Genomic DNA, 16,315 nt, shown 5'->3' on the forward strand with positions numbered 1-16,315 from the left:
TACTGTAGACTACAGACTATCAAGCCTTTAGATGGACATTTTATTTACATGGAGATTTTCTACTTATATGGGAATGTTTCACTATCTTTAAGACAAATCATCAAAGGACAATTTAAAAGAGAAATGAACTATCTTCAGTTATTTCCTATGTGTGTCTTTGTTTTCTTTCCCAAGCAAAATATATCTATTATCAATAAAAGTTAAATAATTACTTAACTAATACCCTAAGTTTTGTATTTTTTGGTGGAAGTCTAATAGTCAAAGCAGATAGTAATTACAAGCCTGAAAGAGTTGAACTATTTGTGCATTGCATATTCACATATATATTATCCATTCATTCAAAAAAGGCTTTCCTGAAAGCCTTCCTTTGAAAATTGGAGAAAATGCAACTATATCATCTCCAAGACCTTTTCAGATCCAAATTTCTAAAGTTCTGAATCTGTGCTGAACATGTATTTCAAGTAATACTGCTTTACTTCTTAGAAAATGATCGAACCTTTTAAATGGAACAGTTCATATTAGCCATATCCAACATAGACCACAAGAAACAGGTAAGTTTGATTTCAGTAACAGTAGTGTTTAAATTGGTATTTTACTTTTTTTTTTTTTTTTTTTTTTTTTTTTTTTTTACCACCATTGTGTTGAAATAGCCTTTACTGGGAGCAATGTCAAACATATAGGTAAGAACATGAGTTCCACAGACAGTTTCAGATCCTGATTCTGGCACATAATAATCTAAAAATAGTGCAACCTAAATTAAGTGGCCAGTTCTCTCTGAGTTTCAGCTTCCTCAACTGAAAGATGGGAGTAACAAGATGTACTATTTATTTATCTCATTGTCTACCACTCTCTAAGGGCTCAAAAACGGCTGATATATACGGGCTAGAATGGCAGGCACACTGATAAGCCCTTTATACATAGATTATCTCATTTAGTCTTCACAATGATCCATTGCTACTATTATCTAAATCTTAGAAAGGTTAAGTAACCTGCCTGAGGTTACACTGTTCTGGGGTGGAGATGAAATATGAACACAAGTAGATTACAAAATTCATGTGCTCTGAAATATTAGGATCTAATGTTCAATTAATATTAGTTATTATTATTGAAATGTCTACAATATTTTCATGAAACATAATAATTATATTTATAATTTTTGTACAATTAACTAAGACGCATATCGTCTGTTCACCATTGCTACCTTACTATTCTATGGTTAAAATGCTGATCTACTCAACTACAATCAACTGTCTATCTCTACTTTACCCACTAGATGGCAGAAAGCACCTACTTACTAAAGACATTATTCAGATTGCTGTACTTTCAACTCAGGAACTAAATCTCCATTCAGTTTTTGGAATATTTCATGTGTTTAGGCACTTTTTTGCTTATATAAAAAAGGTAAATTAAAAGTAATTAGCAACTTCTTATTGTTATTATATTAATTATCACTTCTTACGTGACCTAATACAGAATCTGATCAACAGTCAATGAAAAGTGAACTGAAAAATTAACCATATTTTAAAAGAGATACCTAGGCCTCATTTAAAATGTTAATAATGTTGCAGTTTTAAATATGGGGGTCATGTAAAAGCATCATATCAAAGAGTTTAAATTCTAAAACATCTATTTAAATCAAATATTTAGAATTATGTCTCAAGCAATTGCCAACTTAGAAAAGGTAATATGCCAGAAATCCACAACAAAGCTAGTTGTTTTAAACTGAGAAAACTATATTTTTTCAATATTACAAATATAAATAATTTTGGTCATTAAGTGTGGCTATTTGAAGCTGATCTAAATGATGATACAGCTGAAATTTATGAATCTTAACTAGTTATTCACTGAGGAGCTCCAGCAACACTAAATGTTAAACAGGACTTTTGAACTACTCCAGAAAACCAATGTCAATGTTTTTGCCTCTAGAGAATGAACACCAAGTAGGAACCAGATGCCCAAAGAACTCAGTCTCTTTTACACAGTATCAAGGCAGCTGCCCAGAGTGACAAAGAATTCTTGGGACACTAATGTCTTCTGCACAATCATTCTTCAGGTAACTTCCAATTTCTGAACTAATTTTCAAATTGCATCTTTATAGCACAGTGTCTGCCTACGATAGTGGTAGCAGACTGATAGTGAGATGTAACTTCATTTCAGTGAATAACCAAACACATATACCCCTTAAAACTTGTGTTGTTTTTTTTTTTCCCCTGTCAAATCAGTATAACAAGTCCACAAGGTTGATTAATCAGGTTCAATGTACCCGGTGTTGAGTTTAGCTCTAAATTGAATGACAGAGTTTAAGTGCTGAGCCCTTTATGAAGCCTAACGAGAATTTCCTGAAATGTATATGTATTTATTAAAGTTACGGAACTTTCCAAACTCACCATGCAAATATTCTAGGAGGTACAAAATCTCAAAACAAAACAAAACAAGAAAACATTGATTTTTCTCTGAGGTGGGATTTAGAGTACAATAGGGTTTTTAACCCGGGTCCATGGATTTTAAGTGATCTGTCAACCTCCTGAGACGCTAAGCAAATTAATATGTTCATTTTTTTTTTTTTTTTCCTGGTAACAAAATCCTATTATCGTTTTTTTGGTTCTTTGTTTTTTCTCAAAAGTGTCTATGACACAAAAGGTTTAGAACCACTGGAATAGAGGAGGAACAAGAATAAAGACTAAAAAGTTCTAAATTTAACTGCAAAAATTATAAACTAATTTAATATAAAAGAGGGATTTTTAAAGTTTAAATAGTGATGGCCTTACTCTAGAACTATTAGGTTGGTGCAAAAGTCATTGCGGTTTTTGCAATTGTTTTAACCTCTTAAACTGCAATGACTTTTGCACCAACCTAATAAAATGGGACATTTAAAATTGGGGATAGATAGATGGATATAATTATAGATATATAAAATCTCTTTATCTAGGACAGGTAACATAAAAGCTATAATTTAAAAGTATAGTGTACACATATTAGAAAAATCATCCCTTGAACTGTGGGAACATTTTAACAAAACAATGCTTATGTGATCATAAGCCTTAAATAGAAATACAGTACATACCTTAGGGGTAAACATGTGACGGATGCCATCAATTGAACCACTTAAAAAGAGTGCTCTGATTAGGAAGCATATAAGTACCACATAGGGGAACAGAGAACTAAAATACATGATCTGCAAAGAAAGAAGAACACAAATAGGTGAGATGCACCAGCTACTATATTCTTTTGTACAGGTAAGGCTATGTCTTCTGTCCCATACTTGGCATTTACTGTTTTTATAACATGATTAACAACACTATTAATAACTTGTATAGTCATCTTATTAGAATGGCTTATAATTCTTGATTTGATATGATTTAGTTAAGATCTTGAGATATACCCAAAAATACAAACAATCTTCCGTATTTAATTTCCTTTAATATAATCCATGGGTATGATGTAAATTGAATCGTGTTGATTCCTTTTAGTTCATAAAAAAAGCAAAATTTAAGACAGTGAAGGGGCACTAACTCCTTAACACATTCCTAATTTTACAGTTTTAGGTAGGAAAAAACAAAACAAAACATATTTTCTTCCAGTAACCTAAGTTCTGTTACGATCCTATAAATCTTCTGGAGTAGGGAGTGGTCCCTATTATGTCTTTTACAGAACTTCAACAAGTAACCACGTAAAGGTTTAACTTTCTGCTTCAGTAGTTTCACCACTGAGGTTGAGCAAATACTTACTATAGAAAAAGAATTGTCCAGACAGACATTTACTGCTTCCTTGCCATCTATGTGGAAGCCTAATAGATCTCTAAAACTTTTCATGTCTTCTGAAACTTCTGAATTTGCCCTAAAGCTGTCTCCACCCATCTTGGTAAATGGCCCCACCATCCATCCAGTGGCTAAAGTCAAATGTCCAGAAGTAGTCCTGCACTACTTATAGTATTCTCCTAACTGGTTTCCAGGGTACCCAAAGATAACTTGGGTTAGCTCATTCCCTGATTAGAACACTCTAGGGATCATGAACTTAGTTGAAATAAAATGCCAGTTGCTCTCTTTGACCTGCAAAGCCTTACTCCAGAGCCCCACCTGTCCTCACCACCACTCTTCCCTCAGCTGAGCTCTAGCCCTGCAAGCCCTGCTGGCTGTTGGTAGACCAAACTCTCTAGCTTCAAGGCCAGAGAAGAGCAATGCTCTCAGTCTGCACTTGTCTCCCTCATTTGCACATGACTCTCTTCTCTTTATGTACATCTCATCTTTACCTTCTCCAGCAAATCTTCCCACACCAACAAAAATAAGGCTATGATTTTTTTCACCCAGTATTTCCCATCTGGCCCCCACTAATGCCTCACAAACCCTCCATAATATCTTGTTTTGTTTTTTTTTGATACCACTTAGTACTGTCAAAATTGTTTTTTATGTGTTTCCTTATTAGTCTCCAGACTCCCCTATTGGAATATAGTAAGTTCTGTGAGGGCAGGGGCCTCCTCTCTCCTGTTCATTACCATATCCCAATCACGTAACACAGTTGCTGGCATACTGTAGGCATATGATATGTATCTGTAGAGGGAAGGAAGGTGTGAAGAATGAAGTAAAAACTGCCATAGCAGAGGATGGGTTACGGCAGGTAAGATATATTGAATCCAATAATAACTATAGACGAACAATGTATAAGTCAACATTAAAACTTGCACTTCTACAGTTCTATTCACTTTATCATCATAAACACATGTGGAAGACCCTAAGAAAAAAACATCATGAATAAAATATCAATTACTTAAAACCAATATTTTAATTAATTATATTTTAATTAGTTATAGCAAAGCATGAATTTTCAATCATTTCAAATTGTTTTAATTCCTTGAGTACTTCCATTCACTTACCTTTCTTTTATCAAAATGCCTTCACATGGAGTACTTTTTTTTAATTCTTCTTATCTACTTTCAGCATTCTTTAAATTTGTTAGTCTACTATGTATCTACTTAAGTAGCCCTTATCTAACTTGAATTAAAGATATTCCTTTTATTATTCTTCACAAATCTTGAGGCAAGATTCACTATTCAGAAGCAAGGATTCACTTTGGCAAAATAGCTATTTAAAAAAAAATAACTTAAATTTGCTGTCTTATAAGTGACTTATATAATTTCCATTGATTCCACTTATTTTAAAACTGAAAATGAAGGCTATACACTAAAATAGTCTGAATAGGTTGATTATGATTTTTCCAATAAGTATGACTTACACTCAGCACGCTTTTAATATAACTTCAAACTAGAGGCTAAGGGAAGAAATGACTTGTCCTGTACTTTTGTTTGTCCAGGCTAATCACACTTTTACTATGTTCTTCTTCCCTAGGTCCCATAACCAACTGGTCAACCAATTCTATTGATTCTACCACAGAAATCTCACATCTGTCCCTTTTTTTCCATCCTCAGTGATGTCACTTTTCACTATTATAATAGTTTCCTGGCCATCTTGCCTCTAGATTCTCCCTGTCAGCTCTCCCCTTCATCCCTCAAATCCATCATCCACACTACTACCAGAATGATCTTTCTAATTTAAAGATCTGATGGTGTCGATCTTTAAATCCTCTAAAAATCCTGCTAAAAATGCTCAAATATTCCACACTGTTTGTTAGGTAACAGCCAGTCATTTTACCAATGTCCACATATCCTTTAATATCTGTAGTAAACTTACATTTCAAGTTTCATTTCCCAAGCGCTCCAGCAGTTGTATATAAAAGTCACAGAGGGGTGCTAAGCGATCTTTGGGCTTTGTACATGCTGTTTTCCATGCATCCAGTGTTCTTTCTCTGAACTTTCTGGTGAACTCCTCCACAAACACAAAGTCTAGCCTAAAATTTACGTCCTCTATGAAAACTTCCCCAAATACATGGTAATTTCAGTGGCTACTTCTATGCTATAACACACTTTTCATATGCCTCTATAACTGCACTTATTTTGCTCTAATTATCTCACCCATTAAAATATGAGGTCCATGAGCACAAAACTGTGGCTTATTCATTTTTGCATGTCTATCAGTTTCTAACCTAAAGGAGATACTAAAAAATATTGTACATTGACAGAATTTAGAGAAAGTTAAGTTTTCCTTTCCGCATACATTCACCCCAAAATAAGTTCATCTTTATTCTGCAGTCTTTTAAAAATTATATGCTAATCATATCATCAGACTCATTTCAATTTCCATTTATTAATTTAACAAGTATTTGAGTTCTTAAAGACACCGATCTGGATTCAATGATAAGGCTATAGCATAGCTTCCTAAAAAGGAAAAATACAATTTTATATTCAATGTAACATGGGGAAAAATAACACTCAAAATGTTAAACACTTAAGTAGTATTAAGTAGGTCACATCATAATTTTATTCTGTGAGCAGGTAAAACAAACAAAAAATAATAATCATTAAATTCTGAGATTTATGATATCTTATGTCAGCTCTTTATAGAGGTGTCCGTATTATTTTTAAACACAAATTCTTTACATTTAATCCCAGGAGTCTAGTCTTACACCATAGTAGCATGTTGTTATTAAAAATAGGTTAAATTCTACCTGACTATACCTAAAACGTTATACTTTCTCCTTATCGCACTTTATTTTATCCATTGCTACCTGAAATTATTTTACAATATTGTTTATTGTCTGTCCCTGCCACTAGAATGGACATTCCGTGAGGACAGGCATTTTGTCTGCCTTATTCATCAGTGTATATCCAGAACAAGATCAATTCCTGGCACGTGGTAGGTGCTCAATATACGTGTATTAAATGATTGATGAATGACTACATTGTTCAGGAAGTACACAGTTTTAGTAATTGGGAAATGAAACAATGACATATGTTTCTTTGGCTGATTTTGAGACCCTCTGGGCCTTGATAACCGAAATGCCTTTCACAGCAAGTACATTCAGTGAGAGGGATTAGTTTATCAATCAAAATGTTGTATGAAAATACTTTCATTCTATTCAACTATCGAAGAACATAAAAGTATAAAATCATTTAGTTGGGTTGTTTTCCTTACATATTAAAATGCTTATCATAAACATACTTTCAGAAAAAATCATTCCCTTTGAGGACATCATAGCCTAATTCTAGCTCTGCCATTTATCAGTTTTATAATTCTGGTCAATTATTTATTTTCCCTAAGCTTAACTTTGCAGTAAAATGACGATAAAACTATGCAAATCATCTGGCTGATAAAAAGATTAAACAAGCTAACACTTACAAAGTACTTAACCCAGTAGTAGCAAGGATAGCAAAGTAGTACTAATAGGAAAATAATTAGAATTAGAAGAAAACTTAGAGTTTTTCATTTCTATCCTTCATGCTGGGGTAGGCATCCCCTTAATAGAGACTGTAACAAAAGGACATGCAACCTCTGTCTGACAACCTCCAACAATGCTGAGCTCTCTCACTGTTACCAGCCTTGATTCCTGAAAGGTCTTCCTTTTTTAAAAGATTTACCACCACCCAACCACTATCCATACTCCCCAATATTTGACCATCATTCTGTTCTCTGTAGCCCCACAGCACTAGCCTTATTCTTTTTATTCAACTATTTGAAGATTATGATCACAGTGCTGAAATTTCTCTTCTTCACAATAAAGGAGGAAATAGAGATTTCAGTAAAATTCAGTATTACAGGCATGGTTCAACTGAGGTGTGCCTACCTGGCTCAGAGGAGAATGATACTATCATACTCCTTTTTTAATTCATAAAGCTTCCGATTAGCATTGTAAGGTGTGTGTGTGTGTGTGTGTGTGTGTGTGTGTGTGTGTGTGTAAGGTGTGTGTGTGTGGCCAAGTATATCACAAGTTGACTAATATTCTTTTAGCTTCTAAATCCTCTAAACATTTTTTTCATATACTACTGTTAAACCATATTATCCTTAAATCACATTTCTCTATATTGTACTTGTGTGATAATTTATTTGGGGGCATTATTGTTTGGCAGGCAAACACATTTTTTACATTTATTCCTAATATCCTAAATTATTACATTTATTCCTAATAATTTTTCCTTATATTTAACTCATTGTTTCAGATTGAGGAATTATGACAATTTATACTTTCATATCTTTGATCATATTACTTACAACTTTCTTCCTATCTGTGTCTACTGCATTATTTTGTCAAATCCTGCCCAAAAGCCATTAAAGCCTTCTCATTGAATAAATTATATGTAGTATATAGCTTGTATTATTTTTTTCTAGATAGTTATATTACATGAAATAAGAAAAACAACCAACCCCAAAATTCTGTGGTAAGAAAAGGACGAGTATTTCTTTAAATGATAAGACACACAGACTGAGAAGAAACAAAATATGGCAGTAAGACTCAAACACAAGGATTTCTGGACTTCTCTGGCTGACCACATTTGGTTCTCTTTATATCAAATGATGTTATGTTAGGAAGCATGTAAAGGTGTTTAGATGTAACTTAAGAATCTATTACTTTGTTTATAACCTGACTGTAATGTGTCTCTGACATAGTAGAAGACACCCAACTGAACCAATTCATTGAACTTATTTAATCACACAAAACATTGTCATTCAGAAAGATTGAAAGATATTCAGATGCGTTATCTACCATATTCATTTCTTCAAAGGAAAAATGGTGTAGAAGTTCCAGCAAAAACGTAAATGTAAAATTAGCTGTGATTTACAAGTTAAAAAATCATCCAACATTTTAAACAAAATATGAAATAACAGGAAGCAGAGGTGAATTAAACTTCTGATTTAAAAAAGTTAACTATTTGGGGAGAAAAAATATGACAGTGGGAAACATTATAGTGTTGCAGTGAAATAACATGGGCTTTAGATTTAGACAGAGCTGGGTTTGACTCCAGGTATGGGCAACCACTAGCCATAACACTTTGGGCAAGTAACCCAACTTCTCAAAACTGTTTTGTATCTGTAAAACAGGCCTAAAAGTAGTCATTACTTCTTAGAGTTTTCTTTAGAATTAAATGGGATAAAGTATATAAAGTATGTATCACAGTGCCTGGAGAAAAATAAATATGTATTAAGTTGGTGCAAAAGTAATTGCCGTTTAAAAGGTTAAAAATAATTGCAGAAACCGAATAATAAACTTTGCACCAACCTAATAATAAATATTGGCTTCTGTTATTGTTCTTGCTCTGATCCTTGTCAGAATCTCCTTTACCATCATTATTACTATATGACTACTACTCCTACTTCTACTAGTATATGATGGCAAATGGTAATATATTGTCCTGGAAAGATATATAATCAGATCTATGCTTTGGAAAGAAAAACATTATAGAGATAGAGTGTTAAAGAGCAGAGCAAAGAACCAATAATAAATGCTGGCTATGGTCCAGCCCAAAGAGATAGAAAACATTAAAACAATGATAGTGATGATGAAAAATACAATATGAAAGCAAAAGACTGACTAGCAATTACTTTCCTAATGTATTCTTAATATATAAATATATATATATATGTATGTATATATCAAGGTTTCTAGAATTTACTTAATGTTTTTTTCAATCACAGCCTTTTAAATTTTCCATTTACCCTGGCAGACATGTTCTTTAGTCTTTTTATGTTACTATGAGTACCCTGTTGAGATTATAACTACCTAATGATGTTCAGATCTTTAAGAAACACTTCACACTAGAGACTATATTAAAGAGTTTTATGCAATTATTCCTTAGAACACCTATAATAGAGAAAAATAAATGATATAAGACAAATAAAAGGAACAAATTCTTCATTCTACCACTTTACCCAATTTCCATGATTGGAACTAATTGTTAATGGAACTAAAACATTAGAGTCAACTGAATAAATAGCAAAAAAAAAAAAAAAAAGAGAAAAAAAAGGATTTTTTTTAGGTATCGATAAAAAATTTCAAAGATCTTGATGAAATAAGAAAAAACTATAAATAGCTTTAGACTTCACTATAAAACATATATCTTTATTTATGTCCTTTCCTTAATTTAAACACATTTAAACAAAAAACAAAAAAACACACCCCTTCTCACCAATCTTTAACTACCCAGAATGAAGTGCTACTGGCAATTTGCCCACAGAGATTTATAGCAGAGTTTGAGGGGGTCACAGTACCCAGGAATGGTGATTAGCAGAATCAAGAGAGGCTCTAACATACTAACTTTTCCAGAAGACTGAATGCCTTTGATCATAGCCAAGCAAACCATGACCCAGGCAGCCAGCAAGCAGATGGTCATCTTCCAGTTTAAGCCCCCACTTTCGGAAATGGAACTGGAAATATTCAGTGCTTCTCTGTACCAGTAATAGGTGGTGGCAGAACTTTTTTCACATTCTGGCTCTACAACTGTAGAAAGGAAAGTGACACAATCATTTCAGACTATAAAGAGTAATGAGATAATTTTTTATTCCAGTAAGTCTGTAAATCAATTCTTAACATTTCCTAGAAAAGTATTACAATTTTGTAGAAGCATTGAAATTCACAATAAAAACTCAACTACAAAAATGTGAAATATCAACAGATATGTATCCTATTTGATATTTCTTATTACACATTTCTAAATAGGAATATGTGAGCTTTAGATCAAAATAGTTAAAACATATCAAATGTATGTCCCTTTCATTCCCAGAATTATCTTCTTGAGACAGAGCAACTGGCCATATGCGACTTTTAGAATGGAGCTAGTCCAAAATGACATGTGCTGTAAATATAAAATACAAAGGGGATTTTGGAGATTTAGTATGAGAAAAATAATGCAAATTATTACATTAATAACTTTTACATTAATTGTATGTTGAAATGTTAATATTTTGAATATATTGGTTAAATAAAATATTTCACCTGTTTCCTTTTACTTTTTTAAACTGTGGCTACTAGAAAATTTTAGACTACATATGTGAGTTTCATTCTGTATTTACCAGACATCACTGCTATAGGGAATTGTTCTTTATTTCTATTCTAGGATATAACAATAAATGATTGGAAAACTATGAAACAACAGACCAAAGACATAAAAACAATTAAATTACTTCAATCCAAATTCTTCTTTTTGTCTTGTTTTATTTTAATGAAAATGGAAGGCATCAAGAAAGGTATACAAAATAAAAGACTGTCAAAATTAACAATTGAAGGCTTATAATATTTCACCCTAATGTCATGCACACAATAAAATAAATTGGGAAGGGGAATGTAGTCAATAATATTGTGACAAGTTTGCAAGGTGACAGATGATTACTAGAATTAGTAAGGTGATCACATTGTAAGGCATAAAAATCAAAATATTATACACCTGAAACTAATATAATTAATATAATATTAATGTAATATTATATTAAGATAATTAATATAATATTGTATATCAACTATACTTAAATTAAAAAAATAATGTGTGAAGAGCTAATAAAATTAGTGGGTGCCAACGATCTATGCTTCTGAATATGCCAATCCTAAAAGTGAAAAAAGATTGTAATAATAATTTTGAAATATTTTTCCACATTATTTTACAAAAATCTTGAAAGCTCATGCCTTTACTAATTTAGGATTTTTAAATATAAAAACACTACATTTGTCCATGTCTTACAATTGTGTGAAGCATTTTTCACCAACGGACACTGATCCCAAGGTAGAGGTTGTTGAAAAGACTGAGAAAAATAAAACAAACTCCAGCCAATGATGACATTGTAGTAGAGAGCCACAAAAAAGCACACCTGCAAAATGAAAATATGATTACATTACACTTCGCATGCCCTTCCACTGAAACAATGAGATGATATGTTTAAGACCCCATTCAACATTTTAAAAATCCTCATTTTATTTTCATTGAAACACATGATATATTCTAAAAAGATGTTTCTCACAGATCTTAAGAACATGCATTAACAAGATTGAACTATATTAATATTTACAGCTTGTTTTGTATATCAGTGCAAGCAAGATCCATGTTTTGTTTTGTTTTGTTTTAAACATGATTAAAGAGCAGAATAGAATTACACTCTCAAAAGTTCTATTTAAATGCAAACCATATAATTATAAACTATGTACAAATTATATAGTATATACCATACCAAGAAACTTACTATACAACTTGCAAATCCAATCCCACCCAGTTTAGGGCTTATGTAATTCCATACACCAATGCTTCCTCGCCGAATTCTTTGGCCCACAGAAAGTTCCAGGAAAAAAATGGGAATACCTATTACCAGGAGCAGTATTAAGTATGGCAAAAGATAGGCACCTACAGAGACAAGACAAATAAAATAGATTACATTTTCTACAGTCACAGTAAAGAATGCACTAATTCTGATTATCTCAAAGATGATATTTGAAGTTCTATATAGTACAGTTACATAGGACTTTGAACAAAATGCAATTTTATTACTTTAAAACTTCTAGTATTTAAAACCTGAATTTGACTGCTACAAATTTTGATTTAAAAAATATGATAAAATAAGGATATCAATGAGAAGTTTTAATTTAATTGAATTGAAAGGATAAACAACTTCATTTTTCATAAAAATAACTGATTCCTTGAAAATATTTTTTCAAGCAGCTTTCATAAACTCCTGGAAATCTTATTCACACATGTTTATGAAGTCATTTATTAAATTTTATTCATCTAAATCATGTATTCCAAATCTGATAAATTAGAAAAAATGAAATTTTATGGTATTAAAACTGACTTTTTTCCTTAAATAACAACAGGACAGAAGAAATGGCTGCCTAGACTTAAAAAGAAAAAGAAGAAAAATAACCTCTACTACAGACAAATGTTATTTTTCCCCCATATGTTCTTCATATAAAAAGTACACTTCAGAAAAGAATTAATATTTTGTTTTGCAAAATTCTGTAAAGGGGTAGTGTAATTGACTGAGAAACTAATATATTTAATATCTATTGGAAAATACATGTGCTATTATCCTTGTAGCAAAGTTTTAATGCTTAAAAGAAATATTATTTTACAGTTAAATCTCAAATGAAGACATACGAATAGTGATTTAAAAATGTATTGAATAGTTTTACAGTGTTAATATTAAACTCTATTAATTGATAAAGTTAAATATGAAAGCTGTACTCATTTTTACATGAGAATGTATATACAAATTACTCATTAAATAACCTCTAATATGGACTTCCTACATTCAAATTTCTTATCTGGAATTTTGTCTTAACCAGATACTGTCAAGTGGGTCATGCAATTGATGCTATTAATTCCCTTTTTAAGTGAGGCTATTTATTATATTTTTCCCATTTAAAAATAAAAAAAGTGTTTAGTGGTATTGAATAGACTTTGGAAACTATTCAAATTGTTCTGGTAGTTATTCTGCTGAAGAGGGGTAAATATTAATGATTTTTTTCCAAGTTATTTATCTTTGAAATAATGTTATTTATCTCTGGGTGAGAAAGGAAGCGAGGGAGAGAGAAAGAGATTAATTGAATTAACTGAGACTGGACTCATTGGGAATCTTTCCTCAGTTATGTGTGCATGACATACTATTAGATACTGAGCCTTTTCTTCTAACTCAATTACTCTAACCTTTGCCTCCATATTAAAAATAATCAAAGCTAAAATATAACTAAGCATTTACAATTTGCCAGGCACATTTCTAAGCTTGTTAAGCTGTAGTTATTTATTCCATACAATAATCCAATGGGGGTAAATACCATTAGTACCCTCATTTCACAGGTGTGGGAAGTAAGGCAGAAGAAGTAAGCTAACTTGTGCAAGGATCATGGCTCGTGTGGGAAAGTGCCAGGCTTCATAGCCAAACTGACTTCACAACATAAGCTAGTGATTTCTATATTAAACCACTTATTAAGCTTAACCATGTGCTTTAAGTATAATATCTTCAGACAAATCAACTTACGTTGGGTCTATTACTTTTTAGTTCTATTATTCATAAAGCGCCTCAACTGATGAATAAGTAATATTTAGGCAGCCTGAGGTTGCTGGACTAAACTGCCAGAAGATACTAACTGAATATCCAGCAGGCTCGATGCTATACTTAATGCTGAGTACAACCTTTTGTGCTCTAATAACCATCTTGGAATGATAAAATCCATTGGTATTTTATAATATCCCACTCTAGTACTTGTGATTAGAAGAGAGGAAACAATACTAGGAAGGGCACTTTGACTCCTTTTACATATGAAAATTAGAAAGAGGAGCATCTTTACTAATAAATAATTACTAAATATGAAATCCTTTAGTGCTCTCCATCAAGACAAAAATCGTATTAAATGGAAGGCAACCTGACTTTTCAGCAAAGACTGCCTTTTTCCCTAACAGTATGTCCAGTAAGGCTCATAAGATGACAGGTCTGAAAATCAGAATTCGTCCTTTGTCAGTCGTGGCAAATATGATAATTTGTGAGAAACAAAACGCAGAGTATTACATAGATGCATATTGCTGATTTGATAAATAATTCATATGTGATGTTACCGACTAGCTAAGAGCTTACAATGTCAGTAGAGTTATATATATAGTACATCACTGACATGAATTGATTCTTACCTCTCAGGAAGATTTATCAAACAGGTTACTTTTCCCAAACCTGTTATTTATTTTGCCTGGTTGAATTAATTAAGCAAGATCTCAAACATATTTTATCACTGTAATACCTTAGCTTATTTTTTAGAGGCTATAAGAAGAAATTTAATATATGTATGGTTACATTATTTAATTTCATTTGTAAGGTACAACTACATCAAAATAAAACCTTGTTTTTGTCCAGTCAACAAAACTATCACAAACTAGAATCAAATACCAATATATTCTTTTTATCCTTTGTGTACTGAAATGAGGTGTATATTTAGTTTTTTATTACATTCATTTTAACAGCTTCCATGTATATAAATAATAAAGTTTCAACACAAATGTTAGTTAGCTTAACATTCAATTTGACTGCAGAATACTATAGAGCTTATGTTTTACATGATAATCAATAAATTTTTGTTTTTCTTTCCCTTGATTTTTAAGACAATGTCTACTAAATAACCCTAGGTAATCATAGCATAAATACAAAAAAACTAGAATATTATGTTGATACAGATATTTTTGTTTAAAACTAAGGATGTTAATTTCTTTAAAGTTTTCTTTGAAACCAAACAGTGCCCCAAAATACTACAGAATTGGAAACCAAATACATGTGATATCTAAAGATGAAGAATGTCTGGCACTATATTAATTATCCAGTTAAATCCTTTCTACTGGAATCTACAAAGTTCTGGTCAGCATTTGAAGACTATAATCATTCTAAATTATATGTAATTTTTGCTTTTTTGAAGAATGAAACAACTTAAAATTCAGAGTTACTAAGTCATAGAGAGAAAATTATCTCTGTCTTCCTTCATCAAATTTGTCTCATACCAGAAACTTTAGGTTTTTCTCCAGAAAATAACTGACAGTCACAAGGGATGCAACATATGTTAGAAAAGTCAGTAATTTAGAGATATTTAAGAGCATCCACAGAAAGAATTTGAGAATTTATTACCCTTAAAACAATTCTGAGTATTCATAGCAAGCCATCTGCTCCTATGCAAACCTACTCTGAAAACAGGTCTGAACTCACTTTCAACAAAGGCGTCTCCCTAGCTTTATAATGGAATTCATAATTTGTAAAATAATGAGACCCAGCAATAAAAGCAGCTATTTGAGATAATCAATTGCAATGTACTCAGCAATATATCACTTAAAAATGAAAAGACAAAAAAACTTACCACCCCCATTCTTCTGACATAGGTATGGGAATCGCCACACATTCCCTAAACCTACAGAAAATCCAACTTGGGCCAGGATGTATTGTAGCTTACTGCTCCAAGCTGGTCTTTCGTCTTCAACTTCAGATCCTTCTTCAGCATCTGTATCTTTCTCATCTTGGACATCAACAATTAGTTCACTTTTCTTAAAAGCATCATCGGCTGAGTCTTCATTGGAAAGAAGGTCTTTGACAGATTCAATAACCTCGTCATCTAGTTCTCTTTTTACCACCTTGCTATTCTTAGGCATTGGAAAGTATGCGTAGTACTAATTTTTAAAATTCCCTTATGGAAAATTTGTTAATTCTTTTTAAAACTATTTTAGTTGATACGAAGAAAAGATGGAGGAGGCTATCAAATAAATCCTTGCTTCAAGGTGATAATGTCATGGATCTTGAATCTGTATGTCCAATATTCTGTAAGTACCTGTAAAATTTTAAGTTGAAAAACAATAATATTTAATGAGGAAAAGTATTAAAAAATACTGAAGACCCTGTCTTATTAATTTTTATGATGGAACCTCTTTCTACAGAGTATAAACCATATGATCATTGGCCTTTCAAAGCTTAATTATTTCCACAAG

At 31.9% G+C, this 16,315-nt stretch overlaps 1 protein-coding gene across 1 annotated transcript in view; it reads right to left on the reverse strand.

Moving 5' to 3' along the window:
• The window catches only part of SLC6A15 (solute carrier family 6 member 15), a 45,522-nt gene that overhangs the window by 12,674 nt on the left and 16,533 nt on the right, over window positions 1–16,315 (reverse strand). Inside the window, exons 3-7 of the mRNA XM_074325337.2 lie at window positions 15,694–16,158; window positions 12,054–12,211; window positions 11,558–11,684; window positions 10,142–10,323; window positions 3,065–3,175 (exon numbers count right to left, since the gene is read on the reverse strand). Of these exons, the coding sequence (XP_074181438.1) occupies window positions 3,065–3,175; window positions 10,142–10,323; window positions 11,558–11,684; window positions 12,054–12,211; window positions 15,694–15,982 (867 nt within the window). The 5' untranslated portion in view covers window positions 15,983–16,158. The remainder of the gene's footprint in view (window positions 1–3,064; window positions 3,176–10,141; window positions 10,324–11,557; window positions 11,685–12,053; window positions 12,212–15,693; window positions 16,159–16,315) is intronic.

Source organism: Rhinolophus sinicus, chromosome 1 (assembly GCF_057876585.1).
Source record: "Rhinolophus sinicus isolate RSI-liver-muscle chromosome 1, RSI-T2T, whole genome shotgun sequence".
In the NCBI taxonomy this organism is placed as follows: domain Eukaryota; kingdom Metazoa; phylum Chordata; class Mammalia; order Chiroptera; family Rhinolophidae; genus Rhinolophus; species Rhinolophus sinicus.